The 16,549-nt window shown below is 48.5% G+C and overlaps 1 protein-coding gene across 5 annotated transcripts in view; it reads right to left on the bottom strand.

Moving 5' to 3' along the window:
• Window positions 1–16,549, bottom strand: part of NCOA1 (nuclear receptor coactivator 1) — a 300,977-nt gene that overhangs the window by 67,257 nt on the left and 217,171 nt on the right. For all 5 annotated transcript variants that reach the window (XM_079968417.1, XM_079968416.1, XM_079968413.1 and 2 more), the window contains one exon: window positions 1,461–1,555. In XM_079968417.1, coding sequence (XP_079824543.1) covers window positions 1,461–1,555 — 95 coding nt within the window. The remainder of the gene's footprint in view (window positions 1–1,460; window positions 1,556–16,549) is intronic.

Here is a 16,549-nt window from a genome sequence, read left to right as displayed (position 1 = left end):
CCGGAAACTACAACTAATCCAGAATGTGGCAGCTAGACTGGTGACTGGGAGCAGTCACCGAGACTGCATAACACCGGTCCTGAAAGACCTACATTGACTCCCAGTACATTTCCGAGCACAATTCAAAGTGTTGGTGCTGACCTTTAAAGCCCTAAACGGCCTCAGTCCAGTATACATGAAGGAGCGTCTCCACCCCCATCATTCTGCCCGGACACTGAGGTCTAGCTCCGAGGGCCTTCTGGCAGTTCCCTCACTGCGAGAAGCCAAGTTACAGGGAACCAGGCAGAGGGCCTTCTCGGTGGCGGCGCCCGCCCTGTGGAACGCCCTCCCATCAGATGTCAAAGAGAACAACAACTACCAGACTTTTAGAAGACATCTGAAGGCAGCCCTGTTTTTTATTATTATTATTATTATTATTATTATTATTATTATTATTATTATTATTAAAAAATGCCTGCAGGTAGCTATGAAGCAAGGGTGCCAACTTGAAAAACTTAATACTGGGTGTGGGGTGGTGCAGGCAAGCCCCACCCAGCATAACTGATCACATCACACGGGGCACGCGCACCATTTGAATGGAAATGGCCATCAACTTTGGAGGGGCTTAGCATCCTCAAATATCTTATTTGGGGTGGGGTGCGAAGGGACCTCAGCCCCTACAAATTGGCTCTTGTGGTATGAAGGGGATCTCGTGCACAGAGGGGAAAGCTAGGTCAGTAGCAGAGCCTTTAGCACAACAGGCAATTTCCAACCCGCTTAGGTCCGTCAACATCTCATGACTTGGGTCAATGCATTTGAGGCAGCTGGGTTTTGTTTTCATTCCAAGGCAGATTGCTTTAATCTCGTGCAAACTGCTGGTCCTTCAAACAGGTAAGGGCGCCCCCAGTTAAAGATCTGCATTAGATCTGAAGAAGTGGAAGAACCACTACAGAGGGCAGGATGAAGAAGGAATTACCTTGTTGAAGGCATTTCTGCTATGTCTGTGCTCTGCAAGAGTTGCCAGTAGGTCCTCTTTCCCTACTCATTTGCTCCTGCACTTCATTTCGCCCCTGCAGTAAAGCCATGCTTCCCATCCACTAATCCGGGACGGAAGTTAGGCTAATTGGCCTGAAATCCCCTTTTTAAAGACCCCTTCTCCCTGCAACCATGAATACTAGAAACTTTTTTTAAAGAAAATTAACATTGGTGCTGACTTCCTACTGAGGACCTGCATGCGAACCGCCTTGGCGTGGCTTTGAGCTGCACAAACTGTCTCCTAGATTTAAGGCACAATTAGGCGTATTTAATTCATTGGCCTCAGCTATCTTTCTAACCTGTTTTGTAAATATTCCGGGGAGTAGGACTCTACGGTCCCCAATTTCCACTTTCAGGATAGTCTGAAAAGAACACTCCTTTCCTGATATTTAGAAGGTTTTTTGCAAGACGGCAATGCAGAGCAGCTGCCTGCCTTAAGTACATACCTCCAGGAGAAGAGGCCCCAGAGATTCCTTTTCGATCACTCCTTGGCTGCTGGAAGAGATATCAGACTTCTGCACATCATCATCAGCTGTTTTCTCTGCAACACAGAAAAGGGCACTTTCAAGTCAAAGGAGATTCGCTTTCAGTTTCGAGTACATCTCAGCTGTGTTCCAAAAATGATGGACAGAAAGCAGGACAAATGTTTAGACCGCTTGGGCCAATAAAGTTCAGGGACTAGGGGCATGGCAGGGAAAAGCCACACACACAAAGGCTGCCGAGCTGAAGCAGAATCAGGCTATGCATTGACAGCCAGAGACAGTCCTTGTTTAGGAACAAAAGCAGCCGATCCCTTGCCCCTGAACAAGAGTTTGTCAGCTGTAGCTCAGATACAGGGACCAGGGTGAAGCAGCGTCAGGAACTAGAGAGCTGATTGAAGCTGAGGAGTCAGTCCAGGGAGAGGGAGAGGGAGGTGCTGTGGCCAAGCCAGGTAATGGAGAAATTCAGGGTTGAGGATGTAAAGGGAAACAGGAGCTGGCGTGAGGCGCAGACTGTCAAGCAGCATGAAACGGGGCCCAGCAGCATTTCAGTTGCGCATATCCAGGCTCTGATCACCCAGAGTGCGCACAGAAAGGAATCCTGGCCAATATGGATTGTCTAATGGCCCTTTCCATTTGCACCGTTCTCCTGCAATGTGCGGTGTGAGCTCTCTGAAAGCGACTACAGTGGAACCATGGTTCTCAAACTTAATCCATTCTGGGAGTTTGTTCGAATCATGAAAGAGTTCGGGAACCAAGGCGTGGCTTCTGATTGGCTGTAGCAGCTTCCTGCAGCCAATCAGGAGCTGCGGAAGCCGTGTGTCCAGCTTCCAAAGAACGTTCTCACTTCCGGGTTTGCGGCGTCCGGGAGCCAAAACGTCCGAGTTCCAAGGCATTTGGGATCCAAGGTATGACTGTACTTTGATTGTGACACACAAATTGAAGAGATTAATCTGAAGGGGGACTGAAAAGATACATACATAGCCCTGCCTGCAGCTGAGGATTGGCCTGGCCAGGGTGGTGGTGGTGGCGGCTGGAACCTTCCAGCTCTATGGTTCTGAGTAAGAGAAAACTAACATATTCTCTCTCTCTCTCTCTCTCCAGTTGCACATGCTGGGGGTCAGAGCTGGGAGGCACAAAGGTTTCCCCTCCCTACAGGACAAAAGATTTGCCTCCCGCAAAGCCAGCCCCTGGGCCAGGAGCGCAGGCGAGGATCAGGCTGTCTTAGAAGGAAGAATGGCTTATCTTGCTGCTTCCACCACAACTTCATATATTCACATACTTAAGAGTAATGCGGTGGCTTTCCATTCTAATCCTTTAATTGGGCTGTGGAATCCTCCTCCAACTTTAGCAAAATAGTTTCATACAGCGCTTCCAAGCCTATTATTCAAAAGGATTAGCGGGTGGAACGAGGCGCCACGGCCTTCGCCATTGTGCCCGGGAGCCCTTCCCATCTCCCGGCTTCAGAAAGACGGGGGCATTCACAGACATTTATAGGCTGGAAGCAGAATTAAGATCAGGAGTAGAACACCCCCCCCCCATGCAATGTCTCCCACTCCCCAACCTGGCCTCCACTTTCATTTAACACACACTTCTTGATGAGCATTTAGATTCTGTGGTTGAAGTGGTACCTTTCACATGCATTTCAGTACGTTGCAGAATTAGGAGCACCTAGGCTCTAGGCAGGGCTGGAGGCTTGGAGCTTGCAGGGGGAGAGGGTGTTTGTGCCCTGAGCTAGTTTCTGCAGCCAGGAGCAGCAAGGGGCAAAAACCAAACACTGGTCTTTGAACAATGGTGACGGCGATAGTAATCCTCCTCTTGCCTTTCGCAACTTGATGTAAAAAGGACCAGTGTGCGTCTAAGATGAAAACCTCCCAACAAACACTAGCCCAAAACAGGATGTGGCTGATGTTGGTGTGCTCCAATTGGAAAACTGGGGGTGGGGAGGGATTCTCTCTCTTCCACAGCCCTCCTCACTACTAAGGTAAAGGTAAAGGTACCCCTGCCCGTGCGGGCCAGTCTTGACAGACTCTAGGGTTGTGCGCTCATCTCACTCTAGAGGCCGGTAGCCAGCGCTGTCCGCAGACACTTCCGGGTCACGTGGCCAGCGTGACGAAGCTGCTCTGGCGAACCGGCACCAGAGCAGCACACAGAAATGCCGTTTACCTTCCCGCTATAAAGCGGTACCTATTTATCTACTTGCACTTAAGGGTGCTTTCGAACTGCTAGGTGGGCAGGAGCTGGGACCGAACGACGGGAGCTCACCCCGTCACGGGAATTCGAACCGCCGACCATGCGATCGGCAAGTCCTAGGCGCTGAGGTTTTACCCACAGCGCCACCCGCGTCCCTTCCTCACTACTACTACTACTAAATAATTTTATTTATACCCCGCCCTCCCCAGCCAAGACCAGGCTCAGGGCGGCTAACACCAGGTAAAAACAATTGATTAAAATACAACTTAAAAACAAGATTAAAATACAACATTAAAATACAGCCTCGTTTCAGTAGAAACTCAAATCAAAAACTTTTTGCGGATGAAAACGTCAAATCTTCACCAAGGCCAACTATCCTATGTGGCAGAAAAAAGCCAGGGAAGTCCCCAAATAGGAGTTCCATCACAGAAGGTGGAAGGCTAAGAGTGCAAGATGGCAGGTCCCAGAAGCACAAGTGCGCTCTAGAAGAGTGTTTCCCAACCTTGGGCCTCCAGCTGTTTTTGAACAACAATTCCCATCATCCCTGACCACTGGTCTTGCTAGCTAGGGATGATGGGAGTTGTAGGCCAAAAACATCTGGAGGCCCAAGGTTGGGAGGCCCAAGGTTGACCACAAACTTGACATGAGCCAACAGTGTGACGCGGCAGCTAAAAAAGCCAATGCAGTTCTGGGCTGCATCAATAGGAGTATAGCATCTAGATCAAGGGAAGTAATAGTGCCACTGTATTCTGCTCTGGTCAGACCTCACCTGGAGTACTGTGTCCAGTTCTGGGCACCACAGTTCAAGAAGGACACTGACAAACTAGAACGTGTCCAGAGGAGGGCAACCAAAATGGTCAAAGGTCTGGAAACGATGCCTTATGAGGAACGGCTAAGGGAGCTGGGCATGTTTAGCCTGGAGAAGAGGAGGTTAAGGGGTGATATGATAGCCATGTTCAAATATATAAAAGGATGTCACATAGAGGAGGGAGAAAGGTTGTTTTCTGCTGCTCCAGAGAAGCCGACACGGAGCAATGGATCCAAACTACAAGAAAGAAGATTCCACCTAAACATTAGGAAGAACTTCCTGACAGTAAGAGCTGTTTGACAGTGGAATTTGCTGCCAAGGAGTGTGGTGGAGTCTCCTTCTTTGGAGGTCTTTAAGCAGAGGCTTGACAACCATATGTCAGGAGTGCTCTGATGGTGTTTCCTGCTTGGCAGGGGGTTGGACTCGATGGCCCTTGTGGTCTCTTCCAACTCTATGATTCTATGATTCTATTCTATGATTCTATGGGAAACACTGCTCTAGAAGCAACACAGCTCTGCACCATCTGCCTCCTCAACCCTCCCCTTCTGGACAGCAAAGGTGTTAAGAGAGCCCTGAGCCCAGGGCTGGCCCTTCTCTTCGTAGGAGCAACTGGGGAAGCAACAGAAGGCGAATAACCGCAGCTCCCTTGATGCAGAGCTTTGATTTTCAGTTAATTAAAATCAAACCTAAAGAGACTCCGGTGCGGACATCGATCAAGGGCTTGAGACAGAGTCATGTCGTTCATTAGTACTTTGGTACGGAATTAGTCCAACATGGCCTAACCCACAGGAAAGAACAGGCAGTGGGAAGATCAGCAGAAGGATTTTGGGGATCAGCAACACACAAGTGTGTTTGATATGTGTGCAACTAGAGGGGAAAGGAGAGGAAAGGTTTGCCGTGACAGCAAGGCTGCACAAGGGTTGGGAAAGTGAGGCTAGCTAGAGCACCGGCAGTCATCAAAAGCTGCAGAGGAGGGAGCAGGGGCCAAGGCAGGCTGCAGATTGCCTATGCAGTGGCTGTCCTAGCTTCTATCGCTCCAGAAGGTGCCATTGAACCTCCTGAGGTGTACCTTTAAAGCTGACCTTTAAAGCCCTAAACGGCCTTGGTCCTGTATACCTGAAGGAACGTCTCGATCCCCATCATCCAGCCCGGACATTGAGGTCCAGCACCGAGGGTCTTCTGGTGGTTCCCTCGCTGCGAGAAGTGAGGTTCCAGGGAACCAGGCAGAGGGCCTTCTCAGTGGTGGCGCCTGCCCTGTGGAACGCCCTCCCAGCAGATGTCAAGGCAATAAACAACTATTTTACTTTTAAAAGACAACTGAAGGCGGCCCTGTTTAGGGAAGTTTTAAACTTCTGACGCTGCATTGTTTTTAATATTCAGTTGGAAGCTGCCCAGAGTGGCTGGGAAACCCAGCCAGATGGGCAGGGTATAAATAATAAATTATTATTATATTATTATTATTATTTGCCCAGGAATGAACCGAGTCTGGATGTTTCAGGTGACTATTGTATTATATTACTATACCGCCCCAGACTGTGGGTGAGGACTCACAGGACGGAAGGCTCTCCCATACAGAAACCAATTAACATTTCCTGCACATAGAAAACAAGCATACCAATGAGTACAGAATTTCACTTGGGATATTCTACATAATACACACAGTAGATTTTCTTGTGCGGCATGAAGTTCTGTTGGAAGAGATGCCACCTGCAATCTGAGGAAGTACAACACCACACTCGCCGTTTCTGAGACTGACCAGGTCAGCCTTTCCAAGCAGATGCTCCCCAGATGTTTAGAAGAGCAAATCCCTTCCATCCCCAGCTAGCAGGTCCTCACAGCGATTTATTTCACTTTAGCACTGAATATGAAGCTTGGCAACGTTGTCAAATCCAGAACCATACTGTTAGCATCGCATATTCCGGCAGGTTAGGGCCTTGTTAATTTGTTTGCTAATCCAGGCTTGGTCAGAACGGTCGCCATCTACATCATTAGAAAAAAATAAACTGGGTGTGCAAAGCAAGTACAGGTATCCTACCGATTTAGGGCTTCTGGCTTTATAAAATGTAAGATTCAGCCGCACTGAACTCAAACTCTCAGCTCTCCAGTGTGGTCCTAAAATGGATGTTGTCTGAATTCAGTCCCAAGGCATACCTGGGAACTGAAATGCACTGCTGGAAAATGATGCACTGTGGAAAGACCTCAGGATGTTGGTGGGGTTTTTCACTGTGAAATATTTCTTGCTCTTTATGGCATTGTCACTATCTAATGCATTTAAACCTCCACAAATCTGCCTCCAAGGTGCCCTCGGGCTTTTGGCCTTCCACCGGAAATAGCTGCAATCTATGTGGCTGATTCATTCAGTCAGGAGGTGAAAATCCAGCTATACGTTGCTTCATTTCTCTTGAAGCTTCTACTTCACTTTTCATTTATTAGCAATCATTTATAGTGCTCCTCGAGCAAATTACTTTATCGTCTTTCTCTTCAGAGGGAAGCTCTCATTGTACCCCTCTTGCCATTGTGACTTCTGCCAGGTGACGCCCTAAGCCACGGATGGGGAGCAATTTCCAGCTTCAGGGACATTCGCGTCCTGTTCTGGGCAACTTTCTGGGGCCCACATGGCAGTGGTAGGTGGGGACAGAGGCAAAAAGGGCAGAGTGACGGATGTGAATTTTACTTTTGTAGAGCAAGCTCATTTCTGCACACCCCCGTCCTCTATCCTCCATCCTGACAAACCATCAGAATCCAAGGGCACATCTCAGCCAGCCAAAAACACTCAAGGAGGGTGCTACCGAGGGGTGCAGTGGGCAGGAGATATTGTCTGGGGAGGGTCCCAAGGGGAGGGCAGCAGTTGGCCTCTGGTCCTGAGGTTCTCCACTCCTGCCTTCAGCCAAGACAAGTTCCCTTTCTCTTTTCATATGCCCCTTTCTTTAGCCTTGTTCGTACTATAGGATTCTTAAATCATGGTTTGTGGGGAGTTTTTTGTTATTTAAAAAGTGCAATTCTAAATTAACTGTTTTGTAAGAGGAGACTCTTGAGAGTCCCATGGACTGCAAGAAGATCAAACCTCTCCATTCTGAAGGAAATCAGCCCTGAGTGCTCACTGGAAGGACAGATCCTGAAGCTGAGGCTCCAAGACTTTGGCCACCTCATGGGAAGAGAAGACTCCCTGGAAAAGACCCTGATGTTGGGAAAGATGGAGGGCACAAGGAGAAGGGGACGACGGAGGACAGTGTTCTCGAAGCTACCAGCATGAGTTTGATCAAACTGCTGGAGGCAGTGGAAGACAGGAGTGCCTGGCATGCTCTGGTCCAGGGGGTCACAAAGAGTCGGACATGACTAAACGACTAAACAACAAAAAGCATGGTTCTGTTCACAGAACATTAGGGTTCTGCAACAATGGGACCTGTAAGGAAATGATGTGGTTTTCAAGTGCCCCTCTTCAGGATTCCAGCCAAACAATCCACTCCATTCAATCCTCCCCCCCCCCCCCGATATTTCACCCCCGCCAAAAGCCACTGAGCATGCTCAGTCCTCACTATGCTATTCGGGGCGGGGGGGCTTTCTTCCACACCATTCTTTTTTCTAAAGTTTTCTCTCCCCCCACCTTAATTACTTCTACAGACTTCAGGGTTCCCAAAGCTTGTCGATGCAACCTACTTGTGTGTGGGGTCACCCCATTTTGGATCCACATGGATTAATGCTTGGAGAATGGTTTTGATATTAGTGCATTGCTTTATTTATTGTTTCCGTTGTGGATCCTGCCCTTTGTACCACGGGTGGCAGACCAGGATAGCCAGTAGTAAGAAAATATGAAATGTAACTAAACAGTAATTAAAATAGCAACGCAATGTCTTATCAGACCATTAAAACTTAAAAACTGAATTGTGCTGGACTCAGTGGGCGTTTGCTCGGATCCAGGAAGACTTCTGAGAATGGCTCACTCGCTAAAGCAGCCTTCACTATCCTGATGCCCTCAAACTGATTTAGATTACCAAGTTCCCATCTGCCCCAGCCAGGCTGGTGGAGGTGGCACTAAAGAAACTGGCCCGTGATATAGCAAGCCCTTAGTAACAACTTCTTCCTTTCTTTTATATAAAGCTTTTCCAAGGCATTTGCATTGTTCGAGGCAGCTAACAGCCAAACCAAATCACGAAAACCAAAATACAAGTAGGTATTAGGGCTCGCCACATAAAAGCTCTCATTCCAGCAGACCACGTGCCTGTCCGGGGTGGGTGCTGGGGAAACGAATTTCCTGAGGCAAGGCATTCCACAAATGAGGTGCAACGACAGGAAAGGCTTTCACAGCACTCCCTCCTGACCAACCCTGATTTGGCCACAGAAGGTACACAGAAGAGTCTCTCCCTGACTGATGTCAGGGAGCAAATGACAAGAGTCTTTTCAACATTTGCGATCTTGCCGTTTTGCGAGCAAGGTAAAGGTAACGGGACCCCTGACCGTTAAGTCCGGTCACAGACGACTCTGGGGTTGCGGCGCTCATCTCACTTTACTGTCCGAGAGAGCCGGCATTTGTCCACAGACAGCTTCCAAGTCATGTGGCCAGCATGACTAAGTCACTTCTGGTGAACCAGAGCAGCACACGGAAACACCATTTACCTTCCCGCCGGAGTGGTACCTATTTATCTACTTGCACTGGCATGCTTTTGAACTGCTAGGCTGGCAGGAGCTGGGACCGAACAACGGGAGCTCACCCCATCGCGAGGATTCGAACCACCGACCTTCTGATCGGCAAGCCCTAGGCTCTGTGGTTTAGACCACAGCGCCACTCGCGCCCCTTTTTGCGAGCAAACATGCATCCAATTAACTCACTAGAGCTGACGAACACCACTGAGAATTTTTCGTGCACATTCCCCGCTGAAATAAAAGGGGTCTGGGAAGCGGGAAGGGGGGCGGATTCTCTACAGAGTTCGGCGTCCTTCGTGTCTCATTACGGAGCAACCTTTTCAAAGCGTAAGCAGAAACCACAGAGGCACCACCTCCCACAACAGCAGCAAAAGGAAGCCATTTCTAGCGGCTGCACATACTGCATTGGTGCCTTATGAAGTCGAAAAGGGCTGGTTGCCTGAACTGTGACAGGGGAAATTATGCAGCACCGACTCAACATAAAATTAATGAGCAGTGACTGCCTGCTGATGTACAACTTCTTAAGGAGTGTGATACTAATTGCACATCTCCCCCTCCCCCCATTCTTTAAGCAGCCATTCATCCAGAATTGGTTCGTACTCCACCCATCAAGACTCAACCAGAGCTTTTCCAGTAGGTCCCCCAGAAAATGTTCCTGATTTCAAAGGCTGGAGACAGAGGCCTGGCTCCAGGAGTCATGGTTACTTGTCACGGTCTGACCCCCTGTCAATGTGCTTCAGGATGCTGTCTTTCCATTCCCTCTTCCCAATTTCTGGTTCACGTGACTAGCCTGAAAGTCCAAAACGAACACACTGCGCTTACCGCAAATTAGTTTTTTGCCTCCAAGTCCGAACTGGGATCCCGGTTGAAAACAGAGCTTTCTAATTCTGGTTTCATGGCAAATAATGGGCAGCTGGTAAAGCATGAGCCAACGTTGTAAACAACTGCTCAAGTTGTCAGAAAGCTTACGGACGGAGAGTCTTTTTTTCCTCCAGGATTTCAGGGTGCTGAACTGATTCTGCTTGGGGCATCAAATACCTGCTGAAGGGGTGTGTGTGTGCATGTGTAAATAAATAGGCTGCCCTGGAATTTCCGCCAAGAATTTCCTTCAGGAAATACTTGCCTTTTTCTCTGCCAACCTTCACACAGGCAGCCCCACATGAAAGAACACACAGCCCTCCAGTCCCCTGGCTTCTCAGTAACTCCAGCTGAAGGAGGACCACAGTGTCGCACCTCAGGATTAAAAGGGAATTTTAAACGGGAGTCCCTCTTCTGGAGCTCGCTCATTAGAATGGTTAGCCCGGCAACTTTCTGGTGAGCTATTATGAGAGCAATTCATAAACTGGCATGGAGAAAGGGATGGAGAAAGGGGATAGAGGAAAGTTTTTATCCCTCACTCATCTCGCTAGAACTTGTGGATATTCCATGGAGTTGATTGTTAGAAGATTCGAGACACATAGAAGGAAGTACAGTGGTGCCCCGCAAGACGAATGCCTCGCAAGACGAAAAACTCGCTAGACGAAAGGGTTTTCCGTTTTTCGAGGTGCTTCGCAAGACGAATTTCCCTATGGGCTTGCTTCGCAAGACGAAAACGTCTTGCGGGTTTGCTTCCTTTTTCGTAAAACCATTAATACCCGGGGAATCCGCGCCCCACAAGACGAAAAAATTGCAAGACGAAGCAACTCGCGGAATGAATTAATTTCGTCTTGCGAGGCACCATTGTACTTTTTCATGCAGCACCAAGTTAAACTATGGAACTCACTCCGATAGGAGGCAGAGATTGCCACCACCACCACCAATAATAATAATAATAATAATAATAATTTATTACTTATACCCCGCCCATCTGGCCAGGCCTCCCCAGCCACTCTGGGCGGCTTCCAATAAAATATTAAAATACAGTAATGCATCAAACATTAAAAGCTTCCCTAAACAGGGCTGCCTTCAGATGTCTTCTAAAAGTCTGGTAGTTGTTGTTCTCTTTGACATCTGATGGGAGGGCGTTCCACGGGGTGGGTGCCACTACCGAGAAGACCCTCTGCCTGGTTCCCTGTAACTTGGCTTCTTGCAGTGAGGGAACTGCCAGAAGGCCCTCAGAGCTGGACCTCAGTGTCCGGGTAGAACGATGGGGGTGGAGACACTCCTTCAGGTATACTGGACCAAGGCCGTTTAGGGCTTTCAAGGTCAGCACCAAGACGTTAAATTGTGCTCGGAAACATACTGGGAGCCAATGTAGGTCTTTCAAGACCAGTGTTATATGGTCTCGGCGGCTGCTCCCAGTCACCAGTCTAGCTGCCGCATTCTGGATTAGTTGTAGTTTCCAGGTCACCTTCAAAGGTAGCCCCACGTAGAGTGCATTGCAGTAGTCCAAGAGGGAGATAACCAGAGCATGCACCACTCTGGCGAGACAGTCTGCAGGCAGATAGGGTCTCAGTCTGTGTACCAGGTGGAGCTGGTAGACAGCCGCCCTGGGCACAGAATTGACCTGCGCCTCCATGGACAGCTGTGAGTCCAAAATGACTCCCAGGCTGCGCACCTGGTCCTTCAGGGACACAGTTACCCCATTCAGGACCAGGGTAGCTTTAAGAGAGGATGAGACAAATTTACGGAGAGGGCAATCGTAAGCTTCTAGCCATGATGGCTATGCTCTGCTTCCACAGTTGGAGGCAGCGATGCTTCTGAATGACAGTTGCTAGAAATCACAGGAAGGGAGAGGTGCTCTCGTGCTCGAATCCTGCTTGAAGGTTTCCCACAGGCATCTGGTTAGCTACTGTGGGAACAGGATGCTGGACTAGAGGGGCCATTGGCCTGATCCAGCAAGCTCTTCTTATGTTCTCATTATATACAGTGCTTCTCGCCAGAGCAAAGACGATTCAGGGCATGGCTAGAGACCTTTCAGGCACAAAACAGGGGGCGCCTTAGAGGCACTGGGCCTGATCCCAGTCAGACTTCAGCATTCAAAGCGGGGCCGAGTGGTTAAGACTGGTCACCTCAGTGTTATCTGCTCTTTCATTATTGCTTCCGGCTCTGATAAGAAACCACTTGGGGAATGTAAACATGCAATTCAACATTTCATGCCAGAAACTCCACTTGAGAATGCAAGCCCTCCCCAAAGGTTAACACAGTGCTGTTTCCAGTAATGGGGACTTCAATGATTATTTAGTTTTCCTCCAGATATCTGGTAAGGAGCATGAAGGCAGTGGCGCCAAGCCTTCGACTATCACATTCGTGGTCTGAATGTGACCCATACTGGGGGAGGACAGAAGGCAGGTATTTCAGCCCTTAAAGACCAACTCTTCAGAGACCATTCAAGTCCACGGAATAGGAAAGACCTGCAAAGCACAGCTGAAACTCCCAACTCCTCTTTTTTCTTATGCCAGTGTCAAATTCAGTGGGGACTTGGGGGGGGACTGGGGGTTGGCTACCCCTGTTCTAGATTTCACATTCTGTACCCATAGCCAGCCTCTCCTCTTGCATGGCTGTATAGTGAGCCTGCAGAAATTGTGCAGGCCTGGATGAGGGAAGACGCAAGGGCAGTTCCTCCCCTGCCTTCATCGTCTCCCCTTCCCCTTGTTCTATATATTTAGCTGTCAAATAGATTGAAACTGTCAGCGGATGAATTAGAATTTTATTGACTTGCTTCATAGGAGGGAGGGCTCTATAAAATAAACGCACGCAGAGCACAGTGCCCAGCGCTGCTGCGCAGACAGAATTTTACAGCAGTGACTGGAGTTTGTATCTGAAATCAATCCCTGATAGAAGCCAGATTCAAGGGGAGGAGACAGGGAGGCCAGTTTTTATAGATGGGGGCAGCAACTCAGCCCTACTGAAATAAAGGGGTGGAGGAGTTTGCCGGCTCACTGGAATTCATGACCCGAGGGGAAAAAACACGGCTCGTTTACAGAGGATGTGCTTTGCAGAAGCATGCTAAAAAACCCTCTTGCTTATACAGGGCTGCAGGTGGCTGGTTGAGAGTCTGGAAGCTGCAAAAAACAGCAGCACCCAAGCAAGTACAGTTATACCTCAGGATAAATATGCTTCAGGTTAAGTATTTTCGGGTTGCGCTCTGCGGTGACCCGGAAGTAACGGAGCGCATTACTTCCGGGGTTCGTCACTCGCGCATGCACAGACGGTCAAAATGACATCACATGCATGCGCAAAAGTGGCGAAACGTGACCCACGCGCGCACAGACGCGCCTTACGTTCTATTCAGGATGCGAATGGGGCTCCAGAACGGATCCTGTTCGCACCCCGAGGTACCATTGTACCATCCAGGGTGCAGAGGACCGGCATGTCCCAATGCTGGCACTTCATTAAAACAATCCCAGTTTACTAGTCTGTAGAACTGGAAGGAAGGGGGAGGAGAGGAGGAGAGAAAAGGGGATTGGCAAACCAAAGGACGCTGGTAAAAGGCACTCCTAATCGCTGTCGTTGGACTTGGAGGAAGAGGAACCAATGGAATCAGGAGAGGCAGGAGCAGGAACCCTGGAACAGGACTCGGACATCACTGGGCCCGAGACCAGCAAACAAGGACCTTCTTAACCTGAGACACCTAAACTAAGGCCCCACTGACTACCCCCTTTCAAGTGGGACCTCTCCAAGGGCCCAGGACCTTTGCTCCAAGACCCTCTTGTGCGGCCAAGTCTGCGCACAACTTCAGCAAGACCCAGGAGAGGCGATTTGAATGCCAGGCTTCAGGCCAAATGGCTGCTGCCTCTTTAAGGGTCTCCACTTTCCAGCAAGGATGCAGAACTCGGGAGGTGTCCTCAGGCATCAATACTGTTAAGTATCGGAACTCAATCCCTGTCTATCCCCATACAAGCCGTCTCTTCCCATGGGCCTGTCCAGGGTTCTGAAACACCTGCTTCTCTCTCACTCTGGTTCCTGGCCTGTTCAGTTGCTATGCAGTCTCTGCCTCTAGGTTACCATGTGCTCTAAGACAATGCCCAGTTTGCTTCCACCAGGGCAACTGGCACTGGCACATCAAGGGGAAACAGTGGGTCCAGGAGCACCCCCAAACTGTGCAAGTGCTCCTTTAAGGGAAGCAATACCCAGGTTAGAACTGGTTATTAGCCATTATGTCCTGGTTTTCCTTTGTAACGTATTGGCCAGTAACCTGATTAGATGACGCAGTTCTGGCAATTTGAGAAAGATGTCAAGCTGCGTGTCCACTCTCTCCATACTGTCTTATGAGCCTCTTGTATCTCCCTCAGCCCCGCTCCCTAAAAGAACCCCCTGTCAAGCCCTGGTCACATTTTGAATAGAGTGGAACATAGAAGTATGAGATCTTCCTTATCTGTTTCATTCCAAAGCATGGGGAACACAGAGTGCCTCTTACGGAACACATGAATCGATTCACGATTTTGGTTTCCTTTAAATCAAAAAGGAAAGAGGAGAACTCCATTAAAATTCAATGTAGCTAAACTGACACGATTAGATTTAGACTGACAATCAAGCTCTGATAAGATCATGATCCAATTTTAGATATGACATAACCTTTAATGTGGCACCACCGAACGCGTTGATTTAAAATCCTTTATTTAATTTCAAATCCCCTTAATTTGCAAGTCAGAGGTCTGCAACCACACTGTTGATCAAGCTTGCATACAGTAAGCATAATTCTTTTTAAACTTCTTCTTCATAAACATAGTGGGCAGAAGTAATGATGGAGAATATTGGTGATTCTAACTGTCAACTATGATTCTTAGCACGAGAGTAACAAAAGCAGTAAAGTTCTTGTAAGATTCAAGAACATGTGGATTGCCTTGCGACACCAGGGCTTTTAATTCAGCAGATTATCTCCCCAAAAAGCCAGCCAGACACTTGTGCACAGCACCCCAACTGTACCTCTCCAAACCTATCATCCCATGGCCTCATCGCTGCAGGAGGAAAATGCAGGGGTCTAAATCTGGGGACTTGATGCTGGGCAGAATGCAGAGACAGACAATAGTCACCTGAAACATCCAGACTCGGTTCATTCCTGGGCAAATAATAATAATAATATAATAATAATTTATTATTTATACCCTACCCATCTGGCTGGGCTTCCCCAGTCACTCTGGGCGGCTTCCAACTGAATATTAAAAACAATACAGTAAAAACTTCCCTAAACAGGGCCACTTTCAGTTGTTTTTTAAAAGTAAAGTAAGTTGTTTATTGCCTTGACATTTGCTGGGAAGGCGTTCCACTGGACAGGCACCACTACAGAGTGCTGGTTCCCTGTAACTTTGCTTCTCGCAGTGAGGGAACCGCCAGAAGGCCCTAGGCGCTGGACCTCAGTGTCCGGGCTGGATGATGGGGGTGGAGACACTCCTTTGGGTATACTGGACCGAGGCCATTTAGGGCTTTAAAGGTCAGCACCAACACTTTGAAGTGTGCTCAGAAACGTACTGGGAGCCAATTACGATCTTTCAGGACCGGTGTTACATGGTCTTGGCGGCCTCTCCCAGTCACCAGTCTACTCTGCCCCAAAGCTCTTCTACGGAGCTCTCTCTCTCTCTTTTTAAGTAATGTTTTGGAAGAAAGAACCAGGTGTGAAATCAAAAACTTTAACAAAAGCAGTTGTGTTCCAGCAGGGAATTTAAAAGGGATTAACACTGCTGAACAAACACATGCAAATCCACAACTGCGAAAAGTAATTTTCCGATTTAACTTGGGTGTCCAAGTTTGATTCCTTCCAAAAGAAAAATCTGATGTATTCAAAACCTGCTTTAAAAGTTCGGGATGGATTTGTTTTTTTAAAAGGGGGGATGGACGCATGCACCGCCTGGACTCTGTGGGACATGGGATGCTGCACTAGGAGAGGTGACTGACCCACCAGGCAATTCTCATTTGAAGGGCTGCAGCACAGGCCTTTCATGCAAAAGGCCACGGGTTCAATCCCCTGGCATCTCCAGGTAAATGCTGAGAATGACTTGTGTCTGAAATCCTGGAAAGCCGTTGCCAGTCAAAGTAGACAATACTGCGCTAGATGGACCAATGGCAAAACTGTTATAAGGCAGCCTTTCTATGTTGCTCCTATTTTATTAGCAGAGCAACATTGCTGGCTTTCAGTGGCCATGGTTTAAGCTTTTAAGGGTGTCCGGTTTCAGTGTGCATACTTTTGGCCTCATTTTATTTGATTGATTTAAAGTTTGTCAATAGTCCTGGAAAATTTAATTAAATCAAGCCGCGGCCTGCTTTAATTAAGGGGATGTAAATTAATCCATATGGGAGATAACAGGCAGATGCTGCCAAAGGGCTGGAGGCTGAGCAAGATCACCTCTGGGTCTGTCCCAGCCTACGATCCACAGGCAGAGAAGAGAAGCAGCAGCAAGTGTTGCAGGAGAGGTGCGCCTTGTTGGCGCAACACGGGCAGATAGATATGGGTCAAAAAACAGCTTTGGAAGGGAGCATTACTAGGACTGCTCTAAAC

Source organism: Podarcis cretensis (assembly GCF_951804945.1).
Source record: "Podarcis cretensis genome assembly, chromosome: 3".
In the NCBI taxonomy this organism is placed as follows: Eukaryota; Metazoa; Chordata; class Lepidosauria; order Squamata; family Lacertidae; genus Podarcis; species Podarcis cretensis.
This window is presented reverse-complemented; position numbering and strand designations above follow the sequence as displayed.